The sequence below is a fragment of the Anneissia japonica genome, unplaced genomic scaffold, assembly GCF_011630105.1.
Source record: "Anneissia japonica isolate Jap-2015-1 unplaced genomic scaffold, ASM1163010v1 scaffold3293_len478364_cov160, whole genome shotgun sequence".
Classification (NCBI taxonomy): domain Eukaryota; kingdom Metazoa; phylum Echinodermata; class Crinoidea; order Comatulida; family Comatulidae; genus Anneissia; species Anneissia japonica.
The window spans coordinates 308,016-332,255 of record NW_022743266.1 but is presented as its reverse complement, the minus strand read 5'-3'; the positions used below and the strand labels follow the sequence as shown (position 1 = coordinate 332,255).

The window sequence follows — 24,240 nt, the reverse complement described above, 5'->3', positions numbered from 1 at the left end:
ATATAGTTATATTATAATATAAATATACAGTTATACAAATTATATACAGTACACCCTTACATACATACATACATACATACATACATAGACTTAGGTACCATCGCATTACAAATAGTTTTGGACCGGGAAGCCTCATCTTTCTGTTCTCGTTCAAACCGACGAGCCTCTGTAATTAAGTTTTTGTAGCTTGTAAAGGTCGGACGCATGGCCGAGATTCTGCTTTTAAGGTTTGAATCATGGACTCCTCTAATAAACTGTTGTATCAGGGTCCGGTCCCTGTCCCTAATAGTCCGATGCAGTCGCTCTTCAGCCCGACGAAGTACGTCCTCCAATTCAATGGCAAATATAGAACCAGCCTCAGATGGCTTTTGTACCCGTGAGTAAAATAAACTGAGGGGGTCTTCTATACACTCCTCACCAAATTGTTCAAGGAGTTCACCAAATGCGATGGCTGGGTGTTGATGTTCTGTTGGGATATTCAATACCAACTTTCTTGCGGCTCCCCCTAAGTTGCGAACAATCGTTGAAAATTGTAAATGTGGGGGCATCGTGCTAGCATCGAGTATATATCCTGGTCACGGCACCAAATGTAACCCGGTTTCCCGGTTCGATAGTACAAATGAAAATAATAATGAGAAACAATAGACAAATATATACAACTATAAGCAAGCCAGCGTCTTTATTGCGTTGTGTTCAACGTCAAATCAAGAACCTAACTGCTCAATTCCTAAAATAATCCCAAAGTGTATTAAACTTGGACTTCCCATTAAAAGTGGCAGTGACCCACCTTGTGAGTAAATTCACTGGAACAGGGAGGGTATGATAAGGTGAGGGTCACATTCCAGGGATGGCCAGGAAGAGAGGTTGGTAGGAACTAACATAAATTACACTATAGGGAGGTCTTTGTGCATCTGTCAAACAGGTTGTCACTAATGTTAATGATGGACATACATTATAATACAATGGTCAACTGTTGGACTTTATCATGGATAGTTATGGTATGCTAAACTACTATATATATATATATATATATATATATATATATATATAATTATGTTGTAATTGTATTTTGTTAGGAAGTGAATAAGGTTAATTTAACATATCCTTCAACCACCCGACGGATGATTAAGCTTGCAAGTTTAGAAATAAGTATTAATTATCAATATCGCACAACTATTAAGATTATGAATTTATTATGTACAGTACTAGACAATTTTAACTCAATTCCCACAAGAATTCAGTCTTGCATATCAATATCACTCATATTCAGCTCTGGATCTCAGGTTTGGAGCAACTGACAATAACTCAGACAACACATTTCTGTCAATATCAATATAGATTTCTTCCAGCATCAATTTTTCATTGTTTTCTTTAAAATAACTGACCATTTCAGAAAAAGCAATGGATGACAACTGACAATCTGTCATATCAAGCACACGAAGTTTTGGAGCCTTAGAGAGTAGTTCAATTAACATTTCTCCCTTCATATCACTAAAATCATTATTTTGGAGATACAGACTCTCTAATGCCAATATGTCACAAATGCTTAATGTGTCTTTAATACTACTACCTGATAAACTACAATTTCGCAAGTGAAGAGATTCTGTCTTAGGTGCAATTTTTAACAGATTTCCTAAAGTTGCTCCTGCAATACTCTGAAACTGACTGGATTCAAAATCAAATTCACGAATTTCTAGCATGATGTTCTCATTTACACATTGAGCAATTAAAGCGTTCAATTGTTTTACAGTGGATATACATTCAAATAAATCAAACTCAGCTTTGAATTTAAGTAATGCATAAATAGTTGCATCATCAATGTCATGGAGATTATTGCCCAAAAGATTAAGACTTAAGCCTTCCAGACTCACATCCAATGTATCACGACATTCATACAGCATATTTCTAATGATGGTTCCTTTAAGCTGGCATTCTGCCATATCAAGGTGTTTTATGTTGGGAAATTTCCTTCTTATTCGAAAAAGTAATAATTTAGCAATATCACTCAGATTGTTAATCGAAATATCAAGATACCGTAATTTACAATGTATTGGACAATTCACGATCATGTTATTTACAATTGTACCCACAAGATTACAGTCCCCCATACTAAGTTCTTGAAGGTCTGGGGCAATTGACAATAAATCAGATAATGTATGTCCACTAATATCATTTAGATTATTCTTGCTGATTTTCAATTCTGTCAAGGCCAGAATGTTTTTTTTTTTTTTTAAGTCACTAACCATGTCATTTATAACAGCAGATGATAATTGACAATTTTTCATATTAAGCATCAAAAGTTTTGGAGCCTTAGTGAGTAGATCAATTAAAATTTCTCCCTTCATATCATGGAAATTATTATTTTCGAGGTACAGCATCTCTAATGCCAATATGTCACAAATGCTTAATATGTCTTTAATACTACCACCTGATAAACTACAATTTTCCAAGTGAAGAGAATCTACTTTAGGTGCAATTTTCAACAGATTTCCTAAAGTTGCTCCTCCTGCAATACTCTGAATCTGACTGGATCTAATATCAAGTTCATTAAATTCTAACATGATGTTCTCATTTACACATTGAGCAATTAATGCGTCCAATTGTTTTACAGTGGATATACATTTAAATAAATCAAACTCAGCTTTGAATTTAAGTAATGCATAAATAGTTGCATCATCAATGTCATCAAGAATATTGTCATAAATTTTAAGCCACCCCCCTTCCCGACTCACATCCAATGTATCACGACATTCATACAGCATATTTCTAATGATGGTTCCTTTAAGCTGGCAATTTGCCATATCAAGGTGTTTTATGTTGGGAAATTTCCTTCTTATTCGAAAAAGTAATAATTTAGCAATATCACTCAGATTGTTAAACGAAATATCAAGACTCTGTAATTTATTATGTATTGGACAATTCACGATCATGTTATTTACAATTGTACTCACAAGATTACATCCCTGCATACTAATTTCTTGAAGGTCTGGGGCAATTGACAATAAATCAGATAATGTATGTCCATTAATATCATTTAGATCATTCTCCTGAAGATAAAACTGTTGCAACACCAGCATTTTACCACTTTCTTTAAAATGAATGACCATTTCAGAAAGAGCAATGGATGACAACTGACAATCTGTCATATTAAGCACAAGATGTGTATAAGAGACAGCTCTAATGCCAATATGTCACAAATGCTTAATGTGTCTTTAATACTACTACCTGATAAACTACAATTTTGCAAGTGAAGATATTCTATCTTAGGTGCAATTTTCAACAGATTTCCTAAAGTTGCTCCTGCAATACTCTGGGGGGGGGGGGGGGGGGGGGCAGCATAGACAAATATATTTTACTCAAAAAATTCAAACTTTGACTTCCCATTAAAAGTGGCTGTGAGTAAGTTCACCGGAACAGGGAGGGTATGATAAGGTGACGGTCACATTCCAGCGCATGGACAGGAAGAGAGGTTGGTAGGAACTAACATAAATTACACTATAGGGAGGTCTTTGTGCATCTGTCAAACAGGTTGTCACTAATGTTAATGATGGACATACATTATAATACAATGGTCAACTGTTGGACTTTATCATGGATAGTTATGGTATGCTAAACTACTATATATATATATATATATATATATATATATATATATAATTATGTTGTAATTGTATTTTGTTAAAAGGAAGTAAATAAGGTTAATTTGACATATCCTTCAACCACCCAACGGATGATTAAGCTTGCAAGTTTAGAAATAAGTGATAATTATCAATATCGCACAACTATTAAGATTATGAATTTATTATGTACAGTACTAGACAATTTTAACTCAATTCCCACAAGAATTCAGTCTTGCATATCAATATCACTCATATTCAGCTCTGGATCTCAGGTTTGGAGCAACTGACAATAACTCAGACAACACATTTCTGTCAATATCAATATCGATTTCTTCCAGCATCAATTTTTTATCATTTTCTTTAAAATAACTGATCATTTCAGAAACAGCAATGGATGACAACTGACAACCTGTCATATCAAGCACACAAAGTTTTGGAGCCTTAGTGAATAAATCAATTAACGTTTCTCCCTCCATATTATGGAGATGATTATTTGCCAGATACAGCTCTTCTAATTCCAATATGTTGCAATTGCTGAACATCTCTTTAATACTATCACCTGATAAACTACAACTTGACAATGTCAAACATTTTAGCTTAGGTGCAATTTTCAACACATTTCCTAACATTGCTCCTGATATACATCTAAGCTGACTGATTCTTCTATTGCTAAGTTGAGTACATTCTAGCACAATGTTCTCCTTGACACATTTATCAACAACAGCATCCAATTGATCTACAGTGGATATACAATCAAACAAATCAAACAAAGCTTTTACTTTAAGTAGCGCATAAATAGTTGCATCACCAATGTCATGGAGATCATTGCACTGGAGATCAAGCCTACTCCATTCCCAACTCACATCCGATGTGTCACGATATTCATTCATCATATCCCTAACGACGGTTTCTTTAAGCTGGCAAGATCCCATATTAAGGTAGACTAAGTTTGGACATTTCCTTCTAATTTGAACAAGTGATAATTTATTAATGTCACTCAGATTGTTATTATCAACATCAAGACGATGTAATTTATTATGTAATGGACAATTCTCGAACATGTTGTTTACAATTGTACCCACAAGGTTACAGGAATTCAGATTAAGTTCTTTAAGGTTTGGAGCAATTGACAATAGATCAGATAATGTATGCCCATCAATATCATTTAGATCATTCCCACTGATGAGAAATTCTGTCAAGGCCAAACTTCTATGATTTTTTTTTAAATCACTGACCATGTCATTTATAACAACAGATGATAATTCACAATTTGTCACATCAAGTATATCTAGTTCTGGAGCATTAACTAGTAGAGTACTTAACAGTGTTCCTTCTATGTCATCAAATATGTTGTCTTTCAGTTCAAAAATCTCTAATGGTACAGTTGACATATTCAGACTGCGGACCATTTTTGCTAATTCTGTACCTGATAAACTACATTCTTCCATTTTCAGAGAAAACAGATTTGGCACATTATTCAAGAATCCTTCAATATCAGTAAGGTTATTCCTTGAAAGATCAAGAATGACAAGGTTACTGTAACACTTACTGAATACACTGTTAATAAACGTACCTGATAACGAGCAATTATCCAAGTTCAAGTATAAATTTTTTGGTACAAAATTTAGTAAATGAACTATTAAGAACCTACTCTTGATATAATTATTGTTAAAGTTAAATTCTAACTTATCATCATAAACTAAATTCAGATTTCCAAAATCAGTAGAAATATTCTCAAAAAAAGTATCACTACCAAATAAAAAAGCTTTTGTTGCGGTGATACATCTTTGATCTTTGGCAGCAAACATCAAGTGACTTAACAATTTATGCACTGGATTTTCTACTGATGATTTAGCATTAATCCATCCATCTACCGACTTTGTAAATACGCTTGAACCCAATTTCTTTTCCAGCAAGAGTACTTCTCTTACGTGTTGAATCAAAGAGTAATTATTATTGATTTTAATATCAGGATTACAATGAAGCACAAACATTCTGAGGCTATTGCAAATACTTGGAAATTGTTGCCTAATTGCAAGGTCCTTTTCAGATATGCAAGTATCCAGATTTTGTACTACAGTCGGTTGCTGCTCTATTTCTAAACTCATTAAGTATTTCATAAGGGAACGATAATCCATGGCATCATTTGTGATCCAATGTTGCAACAATTTATCAGCATGAGCACCAAGAAAGCTAATGGCAAAGATGCGTGTCATATGCAAATATTTATTAGTACTTATTGTATCCCATTCTTCAGATAAGAAACTGGCGCATTTTTGACATTGCCAACAAATGTAGAGTCCCGCCAATGATTCAGCTATCAATTTATGAGGAGCTGTATAAACATCTGAAAAGTCTTGCGCACCTTTTGGTAGCTCTTTATAAAGTATTCCAATTGCTAGTGCAAAGCAGTTTTCGTCTTCATTCGAATTGTATTTACTTAAGTCATCAAACTCTATTGAAAGCTTGTTTTCTTTTAAGCTTTCATACATACATTTTCCAAGAATGGAAAAACACTTTTCATACTTTTCATACTTTTTATACTGTCGAATTTTGGCAAAATTAGAAAGCTTTCTTACATGGTTTTTTTTGTTGTATTGATTTAAAATGCAATAAAACAATTCCTCAAATAGGCTGGCAAGATTTTGTGGAAGGCATTTCTTTTCCTTCCATATTGTACATATTGAGAGCAGTAGCATTGGTGAACGACACAAGTCATATAATTGACTATAGTTATCATCATCATCATCTTTTTCATATTTATACAAATATGTTCTCAGTGATTTGCCAGAATCAGGGTCACGAATAAAGAAATTGTCAATGAATTGTTTTATGCTGTTTGAGTTAAATCCTAAAACCTTCACATAAACATTACACTTGTTAGCAAAGTCAGAAATATTTCCAGGGCGAGATGTTAGAAGCACTTTGCTGAAGTTCTGATTTTCGAATATATTAATTGGCCGTGTAGCTTCAGAATTCAATTCATCCAATCCATCTAACAACAGAACAATCTCATTATCATGGTTTGTTATAAAACTACCCAACTCAGCACTTGTTATTTCCATTTTTTTTCTGCGTTTGAAGTTTTCCACATGAATTCTGCTAATAACATTTATAACATCTTCATTTGGTTTTATATCCCTAATATTAATAAGAAACACAATTTCCCTCAAAAAAGTATTGTCTTTCTTATTTGCCCATCGGTAAGATATATATCTAAGAAGGGTGGTTTTCCCCATCCCTCCCTCTCCTTCAATCAATACTTTACATGAATCTTTTGAACTGATAAGATTCAGGATCTCTTCCAATGATGCTGACACTGCATCCACTCTTTTACCTCTACCATCTCTCTTAACCAGTTCCAGGTCAGTAAACAAACCATCAATATCTATTGTATCGTCAATGTACGTTGGAGGACAGTAGTAATTTTTTTCTTTGAGAAACTTTTTCTGCTCTTCTAAAAAATATTCTCTGATGACTGAGTCTATAAAAGACAAAACATGATATAATGTAAATCAAATATTGATTTTACATACAGTATTGAAAAGTACTAATAATGTTATATTAGCAACATGTATAATAAATTAAAATCTAGTACTTAAGATTGAATAATATGAATATTAAATATCATAATATATTATTCACAAGGGGTTATATAAAATAAGCTTTATATTTTCCTGTGGCATAGAGCTGCATACTAAAAACAAACATCTAGATAATAAATAGTCAATAGGTGATCCAAAAAAGTATATAAATGAAGACTTAGCTACCTTTAATATTTGTAATACAAAGAAATACAACAATGTATATACAGTAAATACACAATAGCAAAATATGAGATAATAAGGTGGTTGACATATTAAGTCTGAATGCAATATAGGCAACCAACTTTCCCTCAGTTATTAAATATTCAAAAATGTGTATCTCATTATTCCGTACCCGAGTTTGTTGTGTCAGACAAAAATCAGTTTTACAACATATAAAAATAATATATTCATTTCATTAAAGAGATAAAAATGCAGTGTAAACATTATGATAAAGTACTATTTGGTTGTTTTTTGCATTCAGTGCTTGGCCAATGTGCTTTGAGCTTTTTACACACAAGATGTAGGGAAAAGAAATTGTATGGAAATGATAATGATGTAATGATCAACTTATAAGGTAATTATGATTATTATTATAATTTATGTAATTCTATTTTTATAATATTAAATAATAATAATTATTATTATTTTTATAATTTATTACTATTATTATTATTAATATTATTATTATTATTATTATTAATTATAGGTGTTATTTTTGCCCTATTTGATGTGGAAATGTATTGTATACTCAGTACATGTGAAAACAATTGTGAAAAAAATCGCAAGATGTTCTCGGACCCACGATCTCCAGATCACTAGTCACTTCATTTTATATGAATCAAAGATAACAATTTGAAGTTAGTATATTTTGATAAGTATGCCTATGCCTAATCAGGATTACATATAGAGAATACAAATTACACACCTTTATCTATCCTTTGTCGTTTTGGTTGTTTAGATAGTCCTGATTTACCTGTAAAGAAAGTAAACATTCAGGCGCTCATTTCATTTATTTATTTGACTACTGTAATGCAATTTACAAGGTACAATACAACAAATTTTGGACAGGGGAAGCTTAAGCTGAGTTTTACTATAACTCATTGAGAGTCAGCTGCCCCCAAAACAGTAGAAGCCCTTTCAACAGTACGTAATAGTTATTTCTAGACAATTGCAGTTTAAAAACAATTAATTAAAAAAAAATATAAGACATTGTCATGTCTTAAATAAATAAAGAACTCATTCAAGTCATTTTCATATGTACCAACAAAAAATCAGTAATCTTTTAGAATCTAACATTATGCTGTTGATATCAGTGGTCTTTATCTTACTATTAAACTTAAATCTTACGTTTTCGTGATGTTCTACGAAACTGCAATGATGAACTTGCATTGTCTGTGAAAAAAAATAAAATCAAACCATTTTGCATTAATATATAATTTGACACACTACTGTAGGTCTAAAGACTTATTTCCTGGTGGTCTCCTGGTGGAGTCTTCCTGGTGGTGACAGAGTGTACTGCGTTTTTCAACATGCACACAGTACATACACACAGAATCAGCATCTTAATCGTCTCTTCTGAAAGACGGTACACTTTTTATACTTACATTTTATCCCCCTCCCATAATCCAACACAGGAGAGCAGCAGATTGACTTGAACCTGGTACCAAAGGTTAATCCCCAGGAAATAATGGCTCTTTCAGTTTCTACTTTGTAATAGCGCCCTCTAAAATCTGCACCCAGTACTCACCTTCGCCCAACTTTAATTTTTTTGATGTTGATGCTTCTCCATTACCTGTAAAGAAAATGGAAATTGAAAATTTTAACATTAGTACAAAAGCACAGACTACAAGATTTTATTACATACAGAATTTATAAATTATCTGAAACTTTAATTTTCTTTTATGAATGATAGCTAACAATTTGATGTTATTAAATTGTATTTTGATGATTTATGTAATATTAAATTTTAATGACCATATCCCAGAAGTTTTGTTTAAATAAAAATAAAATCTTTATAGTGATTGGGTAGTTGAGATTTCTTTTAAAGATGACACAGATTGCAAATCTGGATGGTTAGTTAACAGTTTGATTGTTTTAGGTAAAGTGATACTGAGTGTGATAGTCTTTCTAAGTCAAACTATCAGTGATACCTGAAAAATTTCATTCCTACTGTAACTTTAAGCAAAGAGTATAGATTAGCAAAAGGTCCAACTTCCTGGGGTTCTTTGAAATGGAATCCTACCTTGAAAAGTACTACCACTAACTGGAGGGTGCACTTCAAAAGAACGTAAAGGTCATTTGCATTGAACACATGCTTGAATTTCGAACTCTACACAAGTTCTACCTCATGGTAGTAATTTTTTGTATTCATAGCGTTCATGCAAAATCAGGACAGTCTGACCTCTTGCTATTACCTGTATACACTCTTTGCTTCAAGGTTCTGCAATAATTAGATGAGCTTAAGAAGACCTGATACAACTATTAATCTAAGGGTACAGTATGTTCACACATACACCATAAGATTGGGGTAGCTTACACCGGCATAAGCTAATCCATGGATTAAAATTCAAAAGTGTTCACACAAACAGGGTTTGCTATATTAACGCTGGTGTTAAACTAGTAGTAATATAGGCATATGGGGGAATATTTTTCAGTTTTAAATAATGTACGGGTTCTTAACTGTAGTAAAATATTTATAGCGCATCATTAACATTTTTAAATCTGTGAATTGTTCGAAGTGAACTTATATGATTATGTAGTTTAAATAAACAATTTTATTTCTGATATTTCAGCTAGCATTGTGGAACAATTGTTGGTGTTGCAGGTTTTAATAGACAGTCTATATAGGTTAAAATATCTTACAAAACACAATTAACAAATCACATACTTTGAAAACTAAGTAAAATGCAATACTGTAGAAAAAGAACCCCTTTACCATTTCATTTATAGAGAGCACAGGAAAGAGATCAAAGTAACTATATAACATGACCAATGGATGTCACCCGCCACTACCATTGAAATTTCGATGAGAGTTTAACCATATTGCATAAATGCTATGACACCATTGTTCAAGGAGATACCGTACTCGCGCGAATAAGCGCCCGGGCGCTTAAAATATTTTTTTGCACTTTTTGAGGGGCGCTTATTCAAACGGGACACTTATCAAAACAGAGTGAAAATTGAGGGGGCGCTTATGGAAATAGATGAAAATCGAGGGGTTCTTATGAGAACTTATTAAGTTCAAGAGGCATATTTTGAATGAAAAACGATTATAAGGATATCAGGAAACCGCAAATTACGAATGGTGGTGCGGCGGAAACTTTCGTCCAAAGAGCATGGCTTGTCATGACAAGAAAGTTGTGAGTACATGTATTACATAACAGCAGAATAGCAGATGAAATTAGTGGTGGTGGTTAGCTTGTTGGCCATCGGCTTATTGAGATCAGCAGGATGGCATGATCATTGCATGTTTTCTTAAAAACTCAGACGAGAATGTGTTAGGTGTAAATTGTCGGAAAAGCAGTAGGACTAGGCTATAGAAAAATGCTAGCTAAGATGAAAGTTGGAAATATATTGTCTGTCCAGGGAACTCTCATCTGTCTAAGATAAATATCCTCATTTTGATATTGAAAGGAGAATGTGATTCCACTCCACACCTCACATCATGCCAACATCCACACAGTCCAGGATCGATTGAGTTATTGAGGGGGGCGTTTATTCAAATTAGAAGGGGGCGCTTATTCAAACGGGGCACTTAAGGAAATTTTCACGTTAGAAGGGGCGTTTATTCGAGAGGGGCGCTTATTCAAATGGGGCGCTTATTCGCGCGAGTACGGTATATATGAAATTCTAAACGCTGACAGAATGTTATTTCTTCTCACTTCATGAAGACTAAAGATTCAAGTATTTTTGATCCATAAAATACAAATTGGGTCATTCCATGCCAATTCAACGTGGCCGCGGAAGTCACCGTCTCAGATTTTGTTTAAATTTTCAGGGTTTGTTGTAACTTCAGTAACTAAGAAAAATCTAAAATTTCAGCTCAATCGGACCAATACTTTTCGAGATTCCGGTGTCCGAAAAAGTGGGCGTGGCACCCATTAGAGCCGCCGACGACGTTGTTATTTGGATTCTTTGATATTTGAAGTGTCATAACTTTTTTTCTAGGTCACCTACAAAGCTAAAAATCACAGTACTTGCTCAACTTTTTGAGTAGATGCAGATTCTGCATTCAAATAATTAATTAGAAAAACACTTTTCGAATTATGCTCTATTAAACATGGCTTCAGAATGAACGCGACAGAGCTTTCAGCTATTTTTGCTCACTCGTATCTCAAAAACTAGAACGTCTAACCCAAAACTGTTTTTGATTTCTTATACCCTACTAAATTCTGTGTAAATAAAGTAAATATGGACATAACCCAACTTGAAAATTCAGCATAATCAAGTTTAATATATGTTACAATTATAATATTAAAAACATTATTGTATATTTACTGTCTTCTTGAAATATTTTACAGGTCAAAATTACACATAATCGCTGCCGACGTTGTCGTTATTTGGATTCTTTGATTTTTGAAATGTCATAACCTTGTTTCTAAGTAACCTACAAAGCTAAAAATCACAGTACTTGCTCAACTTTGTGAGTAGATTCGGATTCTGCATTCCAAAAATTACTTTAAAATATATTTTTTGAATTATGCTCTATCAAACATGGCTTGAAAATGAACGCGACAGAGCTTTCAGCAATTTTTGTTCGCCCATATCTCAAAAACTAGAAGGGCTAACCCAAAACTTTTTTTGATTTCTAATACCCTACTAACTTCTGTGTAAGTAAAGTAAATATGGACATAACCCAAGCATGAATACTACCAAATATATGCCTCCCATTATGGTCCAGTCAGAAATTCGACAAATAAGGGTAGTCACGTTTGGTGGTAGAACCCAATGTGGATTTTGAAATATCAACTTGAAAATTAAGCATAATCAAGTTTAATATAATTATGTTACAATCATCATTAAAAACATTATTGTATATTTGTGTTTATAAGATCTTTGGTAACTATTTAATATTCAGCACCCACTCACCTTCATTTAACTTTTGTTTTTTTGATGTTGATGCTTCTTCATTATCTGTAAAGAAAATGGAAATTTAAAATTTTAACATAAGTACAAGCACAGATTGCAAGATTTTATTACGTACATGATTTATAAATCATCTAACTTTAATTTTCTTTTATGAATGATACTATAGATAACAATCTGATGTTATTAAATTGTATAATAATACTGATGATTATAAGTTAGTAAATTTTAATGACCACCTCCCAGAAGTTGGAGGAGCCAAAATAATTTGGGGAGATTGGGTTTAGCTGAAATGCGGTGTTTGTTGTAACACTGACATTTTCTTATTCATTCATTTTTTATTTCAGACACAACAGCTATTATTCATTATTATTATTATTATTATTATTAAATTATTATTATTATTATTATTATATAATATTATTATTATTATTAAATATTATTATTATTATTATTATTATCATTATTATTATTATCTTTATTATTATTATCATCATTATTGCTATCATCATTTATACATTATATTGTAATCATCATTTCTTACTAGGTTACTAAAATAAGTGTAAAAGCTATCATGTACTTTGTAGCAAAGCTAAATTGTAGTACAGGTTTAAATACAAGCAAAAATAAAAAATACAAAGGGGAACATCCAACAAACATCACAAAAGAAACAAGATGACACAGCAAAAATCTCATAATATATTTAGCCTTTATTTAGTAGCTTTGTACTTTGAGACATACGTAAAATAAATTTGTTAGTTCACTACCCAATGCTAGGTATTAATCATTACCATCCACCACGCTGACTACAGTACAGAACTAGTGACAAAAAAAACTGTTAATTTGGGGGAGGTACTGTATTTTTTTAATTTTTTTTAATTTCTAAGTAAATGTTTCGTAATTAAAAATGTTGCAGTCTATCTAATGATGTTCATAGTTTGAATAGTTTATGTGTATTTTATGCTCTAGTACAAAGCTACAAAAAAGCGAACTATATGATTACTAAATGCTCTGTTTTGCGAAGCATGCTTGCAAGCACCACAAGCACAAAAGTGCTTGTGGGACTTGTTGGAACTTTACTGCCCAAAATAATACTTTATGGTATAAAATATAGGCCAGTAACCAGGCAAATTCCCCTTCTCTAACCAACCCACTTTCATTTCTGGCAACCATCAAGACCCCTTGAATATCCCTATAGTCCTCCAACCCATCTAATGCATTGCAGACCCACCTAGACTCAGACGAAATGAATTTGCTGTGGAAATTTTTTGAACATACAGTAACTGCTTTTTTATACACTTTTTAGACACATAAAACACATTTATTACTGTATGCATGACCTACCTGTAGTTAGTTCTTAAAGTTTGTTATTTAAATGTTTTACTACAGTATTCCAACGCTATGTTTCAACTAACCCCATGCCATGTTTCAACTAACCCATAGGTTGGGTAAGTCGGAACGCAAGGCGGAGGGGTGTTCCCATGTCAATTATACTAGCAATCATCAACAATTAATTGAAACATTTTTTTGGCTGATATGGCACATGTACAGTATACCTGTTTCTACTACTGTATTTATCATTTCTTCAATAAAGAGTTACAGAATCATATGGACATTTTTGTAAATTTTGTTCCAATTCTAACCCCATTCTCCCCTACAGTACAAATTGCAAGTATGGCGATTCCCGTAGTTAACAGGTTGATATATCTTTTAGGTAATGTGATACTGACAGTGCAAATTCTTTGTAAGTTAAATCAGTGTATTTGAAAAAATTCATTGCTACTTCAAGCAAAGGGTATACTGTAGAGTACAAAAAAGTCCGACTGCCGGGGTTTCTTTGAAATGGAATCCTATCTTGTAAAGTACTACCACTAACTAGAGGGCACCCATCAAAAAGAACATAAAGGTCATTCGTATCAAACACAAGCTCGAATTTTGAACACTATTCAAATTCTACCTCATTGTACTTTTTTCTTGTTTCTTAGTGTGCATGCAAAATCAGGGCAGTCAGACCTCTTGCTATTCTACACTCTTTGCTTCAAGGTTTTGCTATGAGTTTAGACCTGAGACAACTACTGTAGTAATCTTGACGGTTTGATATTATTTATCCATTTACCATATTGCAGAAATGTCAAAGAAAGTATTAAAACTAGACCACTAATGAAACCTTAAAGGCGAGCTAAAACACTAAAATTAATGAGTGAGTATTATTTAAATAGATTAGCATGTGAAAAAAAATTTATATTGCAAGGCAACTCAAATTATTGTTTAAGCATTATACTCACCAGAACTTTTCACATTCATTAGAAATGATGACCACTTGTCTTCTGAAATAATATCCTTATTTTCAAGATATGTAATTACTTTCCATGGATTTGTAGAGATGTTGACTGGAATTTCGTACCTCTGTCGAACATTCTGGAGAACTTCACATAAAACATTTTTTCCCCAAGCAACAACATGCTGACGATATGCTGAAAACAGTGTGATCTCGACTTTATCAGGATACTTCCGATACTTCTCAATAATCTCCTTTAAAAATCTCAATCCAGTTAGTTCAATGGTTTGAAACAAAACTGAAATGTCTGTTGATTTCAAAACGCCTGCTACTATTAGTGTTTGGAATAAATCAAAAGCGGATTTAGCTCTCACCAATTCTTCTTTGAATTCTGCTGTATCACTGTACAGAACCCGTAACATATCTACATACTTTTTATCTTTCTTGCTGATTGCATTAGACATTTCCCCAAGCAGTTGATTAAAATCTAATAACAAAAAATTAGTCAAATTTATAAATGGTCTAAAATTGTAAACTCTTTCAATAACTATTTATACTTAGGTACTTTCAAATGATGTGTTTGATAAATTACAATTAAAAATACTGTAAATGCTCAAATACTGTAAGCGCCGCGGCGCTTATAAAACTTTTGCAAGCTTCAGTGGGGCGCTTATCAAAAATATTGGTGTCGCTTTCCATGCCCGTATTCCCATAGTTCAGTAGGCCTGTCATAGGTCCTAGAACTACGTCATCGAACAAACACAGAAACGCTTGCGTCTTCATTGTGCTATTTATTCATTTTAACAAGCTGATTAGGCGCTACGGTGCTTTACGAAATAAAATCAGGTTTGGTGGGGTGCTTATTCGAGAGCAGTTCTTATTCGAGCACTTATGTTAATCAATGGCAGCGGAAGCGGGGGCCATTGTCCCCCCTACTTTTTCTACAGGGGGTCCTCGCCCCCGCTTTTGTGACCGTTCCCAGCACCAGTCACAAACATTTTATGATGCTGCAATGTCATTATTATTATTATTATCATTATTATTATTTTATTATTATTATTATTATTATTATTATAATTATTATTATTATTATTATTATTATTATTTGGTGCTTAGAGACCTTGTTTATTTGCGCCTCGTAAGTTGACCTCACACTGATTTTTTTTTATGTCTGTATACGTGCCTCGTGTGAATTCTGTATTTAGGCATATGGAGGAAGCCTTCTTTATGGAGGCCCTCTTGTCGGTATAAAAATACAATAGATTAGTTGGAGGCATATCAAATTGAAGACCTTTTTAAAATTTACCTGTTAAACATTTAAAGTTTTGTGTTGCTTCATAGGATTAGTAACACAACTAGAGGAAGGGATTCTCAGCATTTCAACCTTTACCAAACCTTCTGACTTGCATTCTCATTATACCCATTTTTCTTCAACTAATGTTTATTATTATTGTTATTATTATTATTATTATTATATTATTATTATTATTATTTTTATATAATTTTTTATATATTTTTTATGTATATGTATATATATATATATATATTTTATGTTATGTTTGCATATTTATATCAATATTAGTTATTAGGCCAACTACGTAGTATGTGACTGATTATCTGGTGGTCATGCTTTTTATAACTTATTATGACTTCATTTCACACCAATATTTTACCTTATTTATTGATTACTGATGTCTATTACTGTATTTAAGATAATAACAACACCTTCTTTATTTTCCCATTATATTGTATAAATAATTTCATTTGTGTGAAAAATCCAATAAACAAACAAACAAACTGGGTCACCATCAGAGGATGACCAAACAAAGGTTTAAATCTGGAGAATTACAGCTCCTTACCTTTTACAGCTTATACAGTATTTAAATTTTACAGATCTACAATTGTAAAAAGTTAAAAGATTATTTAAATCTTGTATAGCTTATTGTCAATACTGTTCAGCAGACAGGCATCATTGGAAACTTTATATACTGTGCAGTAGGCCTATAGCAGGGGTGGGCATAAAATTGGTCGGAGGGCCAAAGTGAATTTTTGATTTAACACAGAGGGCCACACAAAAAATTTGAAGTTTCAGTGACCGTCTAAAAACATCCAAGCACTGCTTGTACACATCTTTATTCTCAGTTTTAATTTTTACTTTTTACATGGTCATTGTTGGGCCATATAAAACAAGATTTTTTCTAGCCAATGTTACTTGGCTGGCTGCACACATAGGATTTTTAATTCATTTTCGCATGCTGCAAAAAATTCGCTGTCGGGTCGCATGCGACTGGGCCGCACTTTGTCCACATGTGGCCTAAAGTATCCCTCAATACTTCATTTCCTACAAATATATTGTAAATGGTAATACCATACGTTTTTCTTTCCATATTATTACTAACCTTCATTTACTTTCTTTCTCAAACGTTGCATAAATGATGGTATGTTATCTTCTGTTAAAACTGAAGATGTATATTCAAGATGTTCAATTAATTTCCATGGATTAGAATCAAATTCGTCCTTGTATAGGTGACAAGCCTTCTGAAGATCTTCCAATAAAAATTTTTTTCCTAGAGCAACAATCTGTTGACGGTGTGCTGAAAATCGAGCAATCTCTACTTTATCTGGATATGCCTCATACTTCTCAATTATCTCCTTCAAATATCTCAATCCAGTTATTTGAATTGTTTCAAACAAAACTGAAATGTTTTCTGGCTTTAAAATGCCTCGTGCTTTTAGCACCTTGAATAAATCCAATGCAGATTTAGCTTCCTCTAAATCCGATCTATGATTTACAAGATCTCGGTACAGAACCTTCAACATGTCTACATACTTTTTATCTTTCTCACTGATTGCAGAAGAAATATCCAAAAGCAGTTGATTAAAATCTAATGTATGAAACAAAAGAAAATATTTTAAAAATGTGTATGTTTTATGTTAATTGTAACTAAAATTAAACAATATCTTTTGGGCTTATTAATTTGTAAAAAAGAATGATGATTAAAGGAGTCACAGAATCTCAAAATAAATAAAATCAACCCAAATAAAATGTTATTATATGGAAAAATATTGTATTTATTTAGTTTCATAATTTGATGTGTATTAATGTGGAAATCTGAAAGACTAGAAAATGAGTGGATACCATGTTTAAAATCAAATCATTGAATATGTCTAACTCTTTCTTACAAAGAGGACAATTTTTAAATTCTATATTATTCAAAGAAAAAGGACCTTGGCGGTTTACAAAAATTTGAATTGAGATACAGTATTACATCAATAATATAAATGGTTAATTTTGTGAAGACGATGACAAAACTGTTACATTACAACTGTTTCATTATTTTTACCTGATTCCTTCATTCTGCTCGATTGCTGTACTTCTCACACCAATCCTAAATACTTAAGCTCAAACTGACGAGTTTCACAAATCTTCAAGCTAAAACTGATTCATATAAAAATTCAGATAAAATATAATAGTTATTTTTGTCAAAAAATTAGTGTGTATTTGTGTTTAAACAGTATAATAAATTCAATAGTTAAAAAAAAATTAGAACAATGTGAAGATGAATAATTATTAAAACAACAGCGACGAATACCACCACAATTACAAGTTTTATAAACAATAAAATATAAATACTATATATAAAATGTAATGCATACTTGAGAATGCATCAGCGTACAGTACAGACCTGTGCTTAATTACACACTGTGAGGAAAAAAAACTTGATCTTCAGAGGTCATGGATAAATTTCCCAAACATGATTTTGAAAATCACTGTGGTTCAGTATGTTATATCAGAGATGGTGCTATTAAACTGTACCATTATCCATTTGCAATACCTTATTACAATTACAGTATCTTATGGCAAAAATGAAAAGTGGGGCCACCACCAGGCTGTTCAGTCTATTATTCTGGGCACACACTCTGCCCAACGGCTGTCGCAATGGAGAATGCAACACGAGAATGTGCACACAACAAATCGTTATTTAATGACGATCCATTCAGACTGCCACCGATAATCCAATGATGTAAGTACACGATTTTACCTATGCTATACAGTACAAAAAAAGTAAGGTAGCATAAGTCACAATACAGAGGGTTTTCCGTGAGTCTTGGGATGACAGGTCCTGCCATCATTAATTGTCTCCCATAAGTCACGTGATGAGTATCACTACTCACAGAAAAATAAAATTAGATGTGTGGAGAGAACCTCTTGGAAGTACCTTCTTTAAAAATTATTTCCCTGACAAATAAACCAGAGCGTACAATCACTTTTCTTCATTTTTCCAGGCAATATATTGCCTTCAAAATACTTATTTTTAAAGCATTGCTCCCCCTATATTCAAGTCAAAGCAACATTCATTTTCTTCAAATTTAAATACAATACAATTTAGAGCAAGTTATAAAATACTGAAGGAGGCATAACTAAAAAAGCAAAAGCTTGTGATAGTATATGCCTAGACAAGATGACAAGAAAAATAACATAAATAAATAAATAAATAAAAAATAAATAAATAAGTTAATAAAAAGCACTTTAAAAAGTTAAAAAAGGTACTTAAATTTAATTACGCGAAACGTCATCTGACACTAGTACGAGTTAAACAAGATATCCAGTAGGTAGATATAAACTATTTTAAAGTTTTAACTGAAAAGGTTTTCATGCTGGAGACAGATTTTTTTATAACGGTAAATTTATTCCAAAGTTTGTGTCCACTAAATCTGATATTATATTGAAAAGATATTTTTTTTTTTGCTGGGGAATATCATGTCATCATACAAGTACTATAATTGTGGAAAGATGAGTTAAGTTGAAAAGAATTAGAAAATTATTTGATAATTATTGACCTTTTTTAAATTTTAGTACAGATTTAATGAGTAAAATAATGGGTCAGTATGAGCTTGCGATGGTGCACCAGATATTATTCAAACAGCTTTCTTTTGTTTAGTACTAACTTAGCTGTGTTTGATTCAGAGGTGTTGTACCAAACCACATTGCAAAAATTTAAGTAGGGGAGGATAAGTGTACAATACAATGTACAAAGAATTTCGAGAGAGAAAAAAGATACATACACTGTCATATTTGTTATATTTGCTGCGAGACCTAATAAATCTACACATAGGATAAACATCTTCTTTTTGTTGATTTAGTTATTATTTTCAGGTCACGAAAGGGTAACCTCTTTATTGTACCCAATGTAATTATCAATCCTGTTTCTCCAGCTTCCGATCTCCTTTAATTTTCCCCCGTAGTTTAATTGTTTAATCTTGCTGCTTTGGTGTTAAATCGGGATGGATATTTTAATTAATTTAGGAATTTTACTCATCTTAAGGGTTTGACCTTTCTAAAGGATTGAAATCATATTTTGGTAAAATCAATTTTATTAATTGTGGCTGGTATTCTTTCTTAATAATTTTACCTATCCTAAATAATTTACTATCATCTGCTTTAACATCTACAATTAAGAAATCTAACAGGTCCTGGGTAGTGAAACTGGCAAGTTTTCTCATGTTGTTAAACTTAAATCATTAGTTGGTTCATCACCATTTCTTAGGATTAGGTTATTCCTCCTTCTATCTCTGTCTTTTTTGTTTGTTTAAAGTATTCTGTGACTTTTTTCAACCAACTTCTCTAGGTTTTCTACCTTGTTTCTCTCTGTTCTCTATTCTTTATACAACACCACTATGCGGATGGGCACTACATTCTTGAACTCTTAGTCTTACATCTTTTTAGAGACCTTATCTTCTGAAGAGCAACACATTATCCAAATTTATACTATATGCAATCCATATATGTTATAAAACAATACTAAATATTTTTAATAACTCACGACAAAAAACAGAGTTATCACAAAAAATATTATGGGCACTCGGACAAACAACACTATCGCAAACGCCACCAACCATTTGAATGTACTGCTATAGATTACCAGGAAAAGCTTAGTATAAGTCCAATTTAACTGTAGAAAGTTCTTCCTGATAAATGAGAATGTTATTTTTAATATATAAATCAAACTGACTATGCACTTTGCTTTGGTGATTAAGAACAACAACAGTGTATAAAGCAAAGTCTCACTCTGTAAACTTTGTTTAGTTATTGTCCAATATGTTTTTGTATTGCAAATTTTATGAATGCTTTATGATCATTTCACTGCATTTAATAGGTTGAAGTTGTGGTTTCTAACTTAGTATTCGATTGAACATTTTTATTATTAGTTAGTGACCTGTAAAAAGTAATGAAAACATAGAATAGAATTGGTATTTCCATATCATCAATTGACGAAATTGAAATATGCAAAATGCCAACAACCAGCTATTAAACAACTACTGTAGAGTGAATAGGTGACGAAGCAATGCAGATTTGTGTATGTATACTCAATCAGATGGCCGCCGTAGGATAGCACCTGCAGGCTTAGTATATTATAACCATGAATAAGCATGAGCTGACTCTATTATTTCATTAATCATTATTATTTAATAATATTACTATAATTACTACTAGCATAACCAAAAAAGAGGCCAAGCTTTACTGAGAAATAAAACAAAATAAATAATAATCATACTCGCTACAACGCAACACCACAATGCTCAAGTTTTATTTTTGTACTCAAAACTTTCAAGGTTAAGGTATTAGCCTTAAAGGGCGCCTTATTGAAAAACAATGCTTAGGATCTACGGCAGAAAGAAATCTTGTTGAATACACACACACAGTTCTACATATTTAGAACATCTAATGCATTAGAGTTAGCACTCTAATTTCTTAATGCAACTCTATGCAACACCCAAACTAGGCCAAGCTGCCCCCCCCCCACCCATGCCCCCCATTGGCCCAGAATGCTAATGACTGGTTGGCTGTTGTTGGATAAGATCTTCTCTGGTCTATCTTGGCGCTAATGCAGTTTAGTACTCCACCCTAACCCTAACCTTAAAATAGCAAGACTGCAGTTGAGGTTAAGATTTAGCACTTGTGAATTGTACCCCGCCCCCATCCACTACGACCCGCGCCATAGCGGGGCATAGCCGGGGATGCAGACATAGTTGTGTCCTCGTAGTGCCTGGAGTATCTAAAATTTACCTGTAGATGTAACAGGCCTCGTTTGGCCAAGGATTTTACACTTTAGAGAAGATGCGGTTTCAATTGTGTCATATTTTTAGAGATCATGGTATAAATTACATAATAAAATTTGAACCTCCTACAACATAATGCCTAGGAACGTGGTGGAGGCTTGTGCGTAGTAAGTGTATTGCGTGAAAATTTGTGAACCATGAATCGGACCTAGATTGCTCAGTCTATTATCCTGAGCACTCACTTCACCCAACAGCTGTCGCAATGGAGAATGCAACACCAGATCGCACATGCAACAGATCTTTTATGATGATCCGTTCGGACTGGCAATCAGCAAAAGGCATCACGTTATCTAGTGCTCACAGGAAGCGGAGTTTGATTTGTCGCCCAACAGTGCACGACCGTATGACAAACTATGTGCACAATTTTACCAAAGCTATAGAGTATATTAACACAAAAAAGTAACGTTGCATAAATTCACAAAACACATCTATGGTAACAAGTTTCCCACAAAGTCTTGGGACGACCTCCTGCCATCATTAATTGTCTCTCATAAGTCACCTGGTAATGTGTACCACTACTCGCAGAAAAATAAAATAAGATGTCTTGACGAAACCTCCTGTATCAGGGCTCGATTTTTTTCTAGCCTGGCGTACAATGGCTAGTAAAAACTGCTCCGGGCTAGTCAACATCTTTTCCTTTTTGCCCGGTGGGCTAGTGAACAAGGCCTACAGTATTCATGCACGCAGGCTTCGTAGATACATCATTGCCTGATATAAACAATCTAAGCAAGCCTACGAAGCAAATTTACGAAGCAAAAGTTTGTTGTTTATTTGTATGTGCAGAAAGACTGTAGCTTACGGAGCTGTTTTTTCAATACGAAGAACGTACACTAGGGCCATAGCCTATTTATTTACAATTATTTTACCTCTTTCAACTGTCAAAAAATGATGTCCTCAATTTAAATACACACAAGTTAAAAGATTATTCATCAAATAATATTTTGTACAGTAGTTTTGATTTAGTAAGATAAATGATAAATATAAAGGATGTTAATGTCCGTTGATTGTAAAATTACCGAATGTCACATGGAACCCAATGGAAAATAAACCTTGGCAACCCTGAAAATCTAGCATCGGGCAACGTGCGCACCAATCAGAACAGGGTAAAGTGGGTTAAAGGTTAATAACCTTGTGGCAAGTGTTGGAAAGCTGTGGGCGACCGTGAGTAGAAAACGAAGGAAATGTGGTCCAGTATTTATGGAGGATTTATTTTACAGTTTATAATCAGAATTGGAAATCTATGCACACATCATGCTAGCCTGGGTTCCAGGCCCTAATTTTAGGTTACTCACTCTTTATTGCACTTAGTGCGCGCCATACCTAATTTAATTGGCGTCCCATACTCGATTTCTTTTTTTTCGAATTAGGGCCTGGGCAAACGATTCATGCGTGCAATTTCCAACATCAAATTTGATGTGGGATATCGTATGCATGACTGATTTTGTAAATCACGTGATTGGCTAACTTCATGCATATTAATCAATCTTGGTAAATTTTCAAAATTGAAGATGCGGATGTCTCGATTAGAACAAGCTCCAGCTCCCTTTTGACTACCTACTTGAATTAAAACAGTTAGTATAATAGTTCTGGCCTGCTGAGAACGACATGGACTGATAACCGTAGGCTATAGGCCTACTTGGAACTTGCGCTCACCGCTAGCTGCTACACAGATTTAGGCCTTTAGGGTAGAATATTGTTAAAAAGGTAGGCCTCTGTAAGTAAGAACTTAAAAATAGGCCAAGCCTCTACTAGCCTAGGCTAGGCCTACTACCTGACTCCAGGCGAGGCCTAAGCCATCCTACTGGAAAGTTAAAGTTTTGTTGTATTTGTATGGTATGCCATCTAGTCTAAGCTAATTGTTTTTGCCATTGCCAAAATTAGTCTTACTAGGGTCTATTCTAAATATTTTAGGCCCGTTTTATTAGGGAGGACTATTTAAATTTAGTCATGCCTAACTAGTCGACGCGAGTGACTCAGTTTCGTGGCTCCAAAAATATGAACAATTGATTGGTTGAAATCGTTTATTTCGGTCCGCCCATTTATCCAAATACGGAATATAAGATTACGTCATTCTTTTGGCATCCTGGTGCCAGATTTCAGTGTTTTACAAGTCGCTTATTCCGTCTCTAAATTAACTTTGCGCTGTCCAGAATGAGAAAAATAATAAAAAATAAGAGACTTGTGGCAAGTCTAACATCATGCATCCATTTATCGCATAATTTACAATTTACTGCCCTATCTCATTACTGTCGGCATGGACAGGTGTGTTCAACAGCTTCCAGCGCACCACCATGCGGGCAAGACAGTCTTGACTTCTTAGTCTTACATTCTTAGAGGCATGCACAGTCGTGTTCAACAGATTGCAGCGCGCCACCATGTGGGCAAGCACTACAGTCTTGACTTCTTAGTCTTACATTTTCAGAGACCGTGTGTGTTCAAGAGATTCCAGCGCACCACCATGCGGTCAAGCACTACAGTCTTGACTTCTTAGTCTTACATTTTCAGAGACCGTGTGTGTTCAAGAGATTCCGCACCACCATGCGGTCAA

The 24,240-nt window shown here is 33.4% G+C and overlaps 1 protein-coding gene across 1 annotated transcript; it reads right to left on the bottom strand.

Moving 5' to 3' along the window:
* Positions 1 to 3,431: 3,431 nt before the first annotated feature.
* On the bottom strand, positions 3,432 to 15,053 carry LOC117119423 (NLR family CARD domain-containing protein 4-like). The gene is made up of 4 exons (XM_033264245.1): positions 14,578 to 15,053; positions 12,296 to 12,340; positions 8,133 to 8,180; positions 3,432 to 7,104 (listed from the first exon to the last, which is right to left on the bottom strand). The coding sequence occupies exons 1-4, from the start codon at positions 15,032 to 15,034 to the stop codon at positions 3,866 to 3,868; spliced, it is 3,789 nt and encodes a 1,262-aa protein (XP_033120136.1). The 5' UTR covers positions 15,035 to 15,053; the 3' UTR covers positions 3,432 to 3,865.
* Positions 15,054 to 24,240: the final 9,187 nt, after the last annotated feature.

Coding starts and splice junctions, on each gene's coding strand:
- LOC117119423 (XM_033264245.1), bottom strand. CDS start 15,034: ATGTCTAATGCAATCAGCAAGAAAGATAAAAAGTATGTAGATATGTTA. Junction 12,341..14,577: donor AATGAATGTGAAAAGTTCTG/GTGAGTATAATG, acceptor TTTTCTTTACAG/ATAATGAAGAAGCATCAACA. Junction 7,105..8,132: donor ACGACAAAGGATAGATAAAG/GTGTGTAATTTG, acceptor TGTCTTTTATAG/ACTCAGTCATCAGAGAATAT.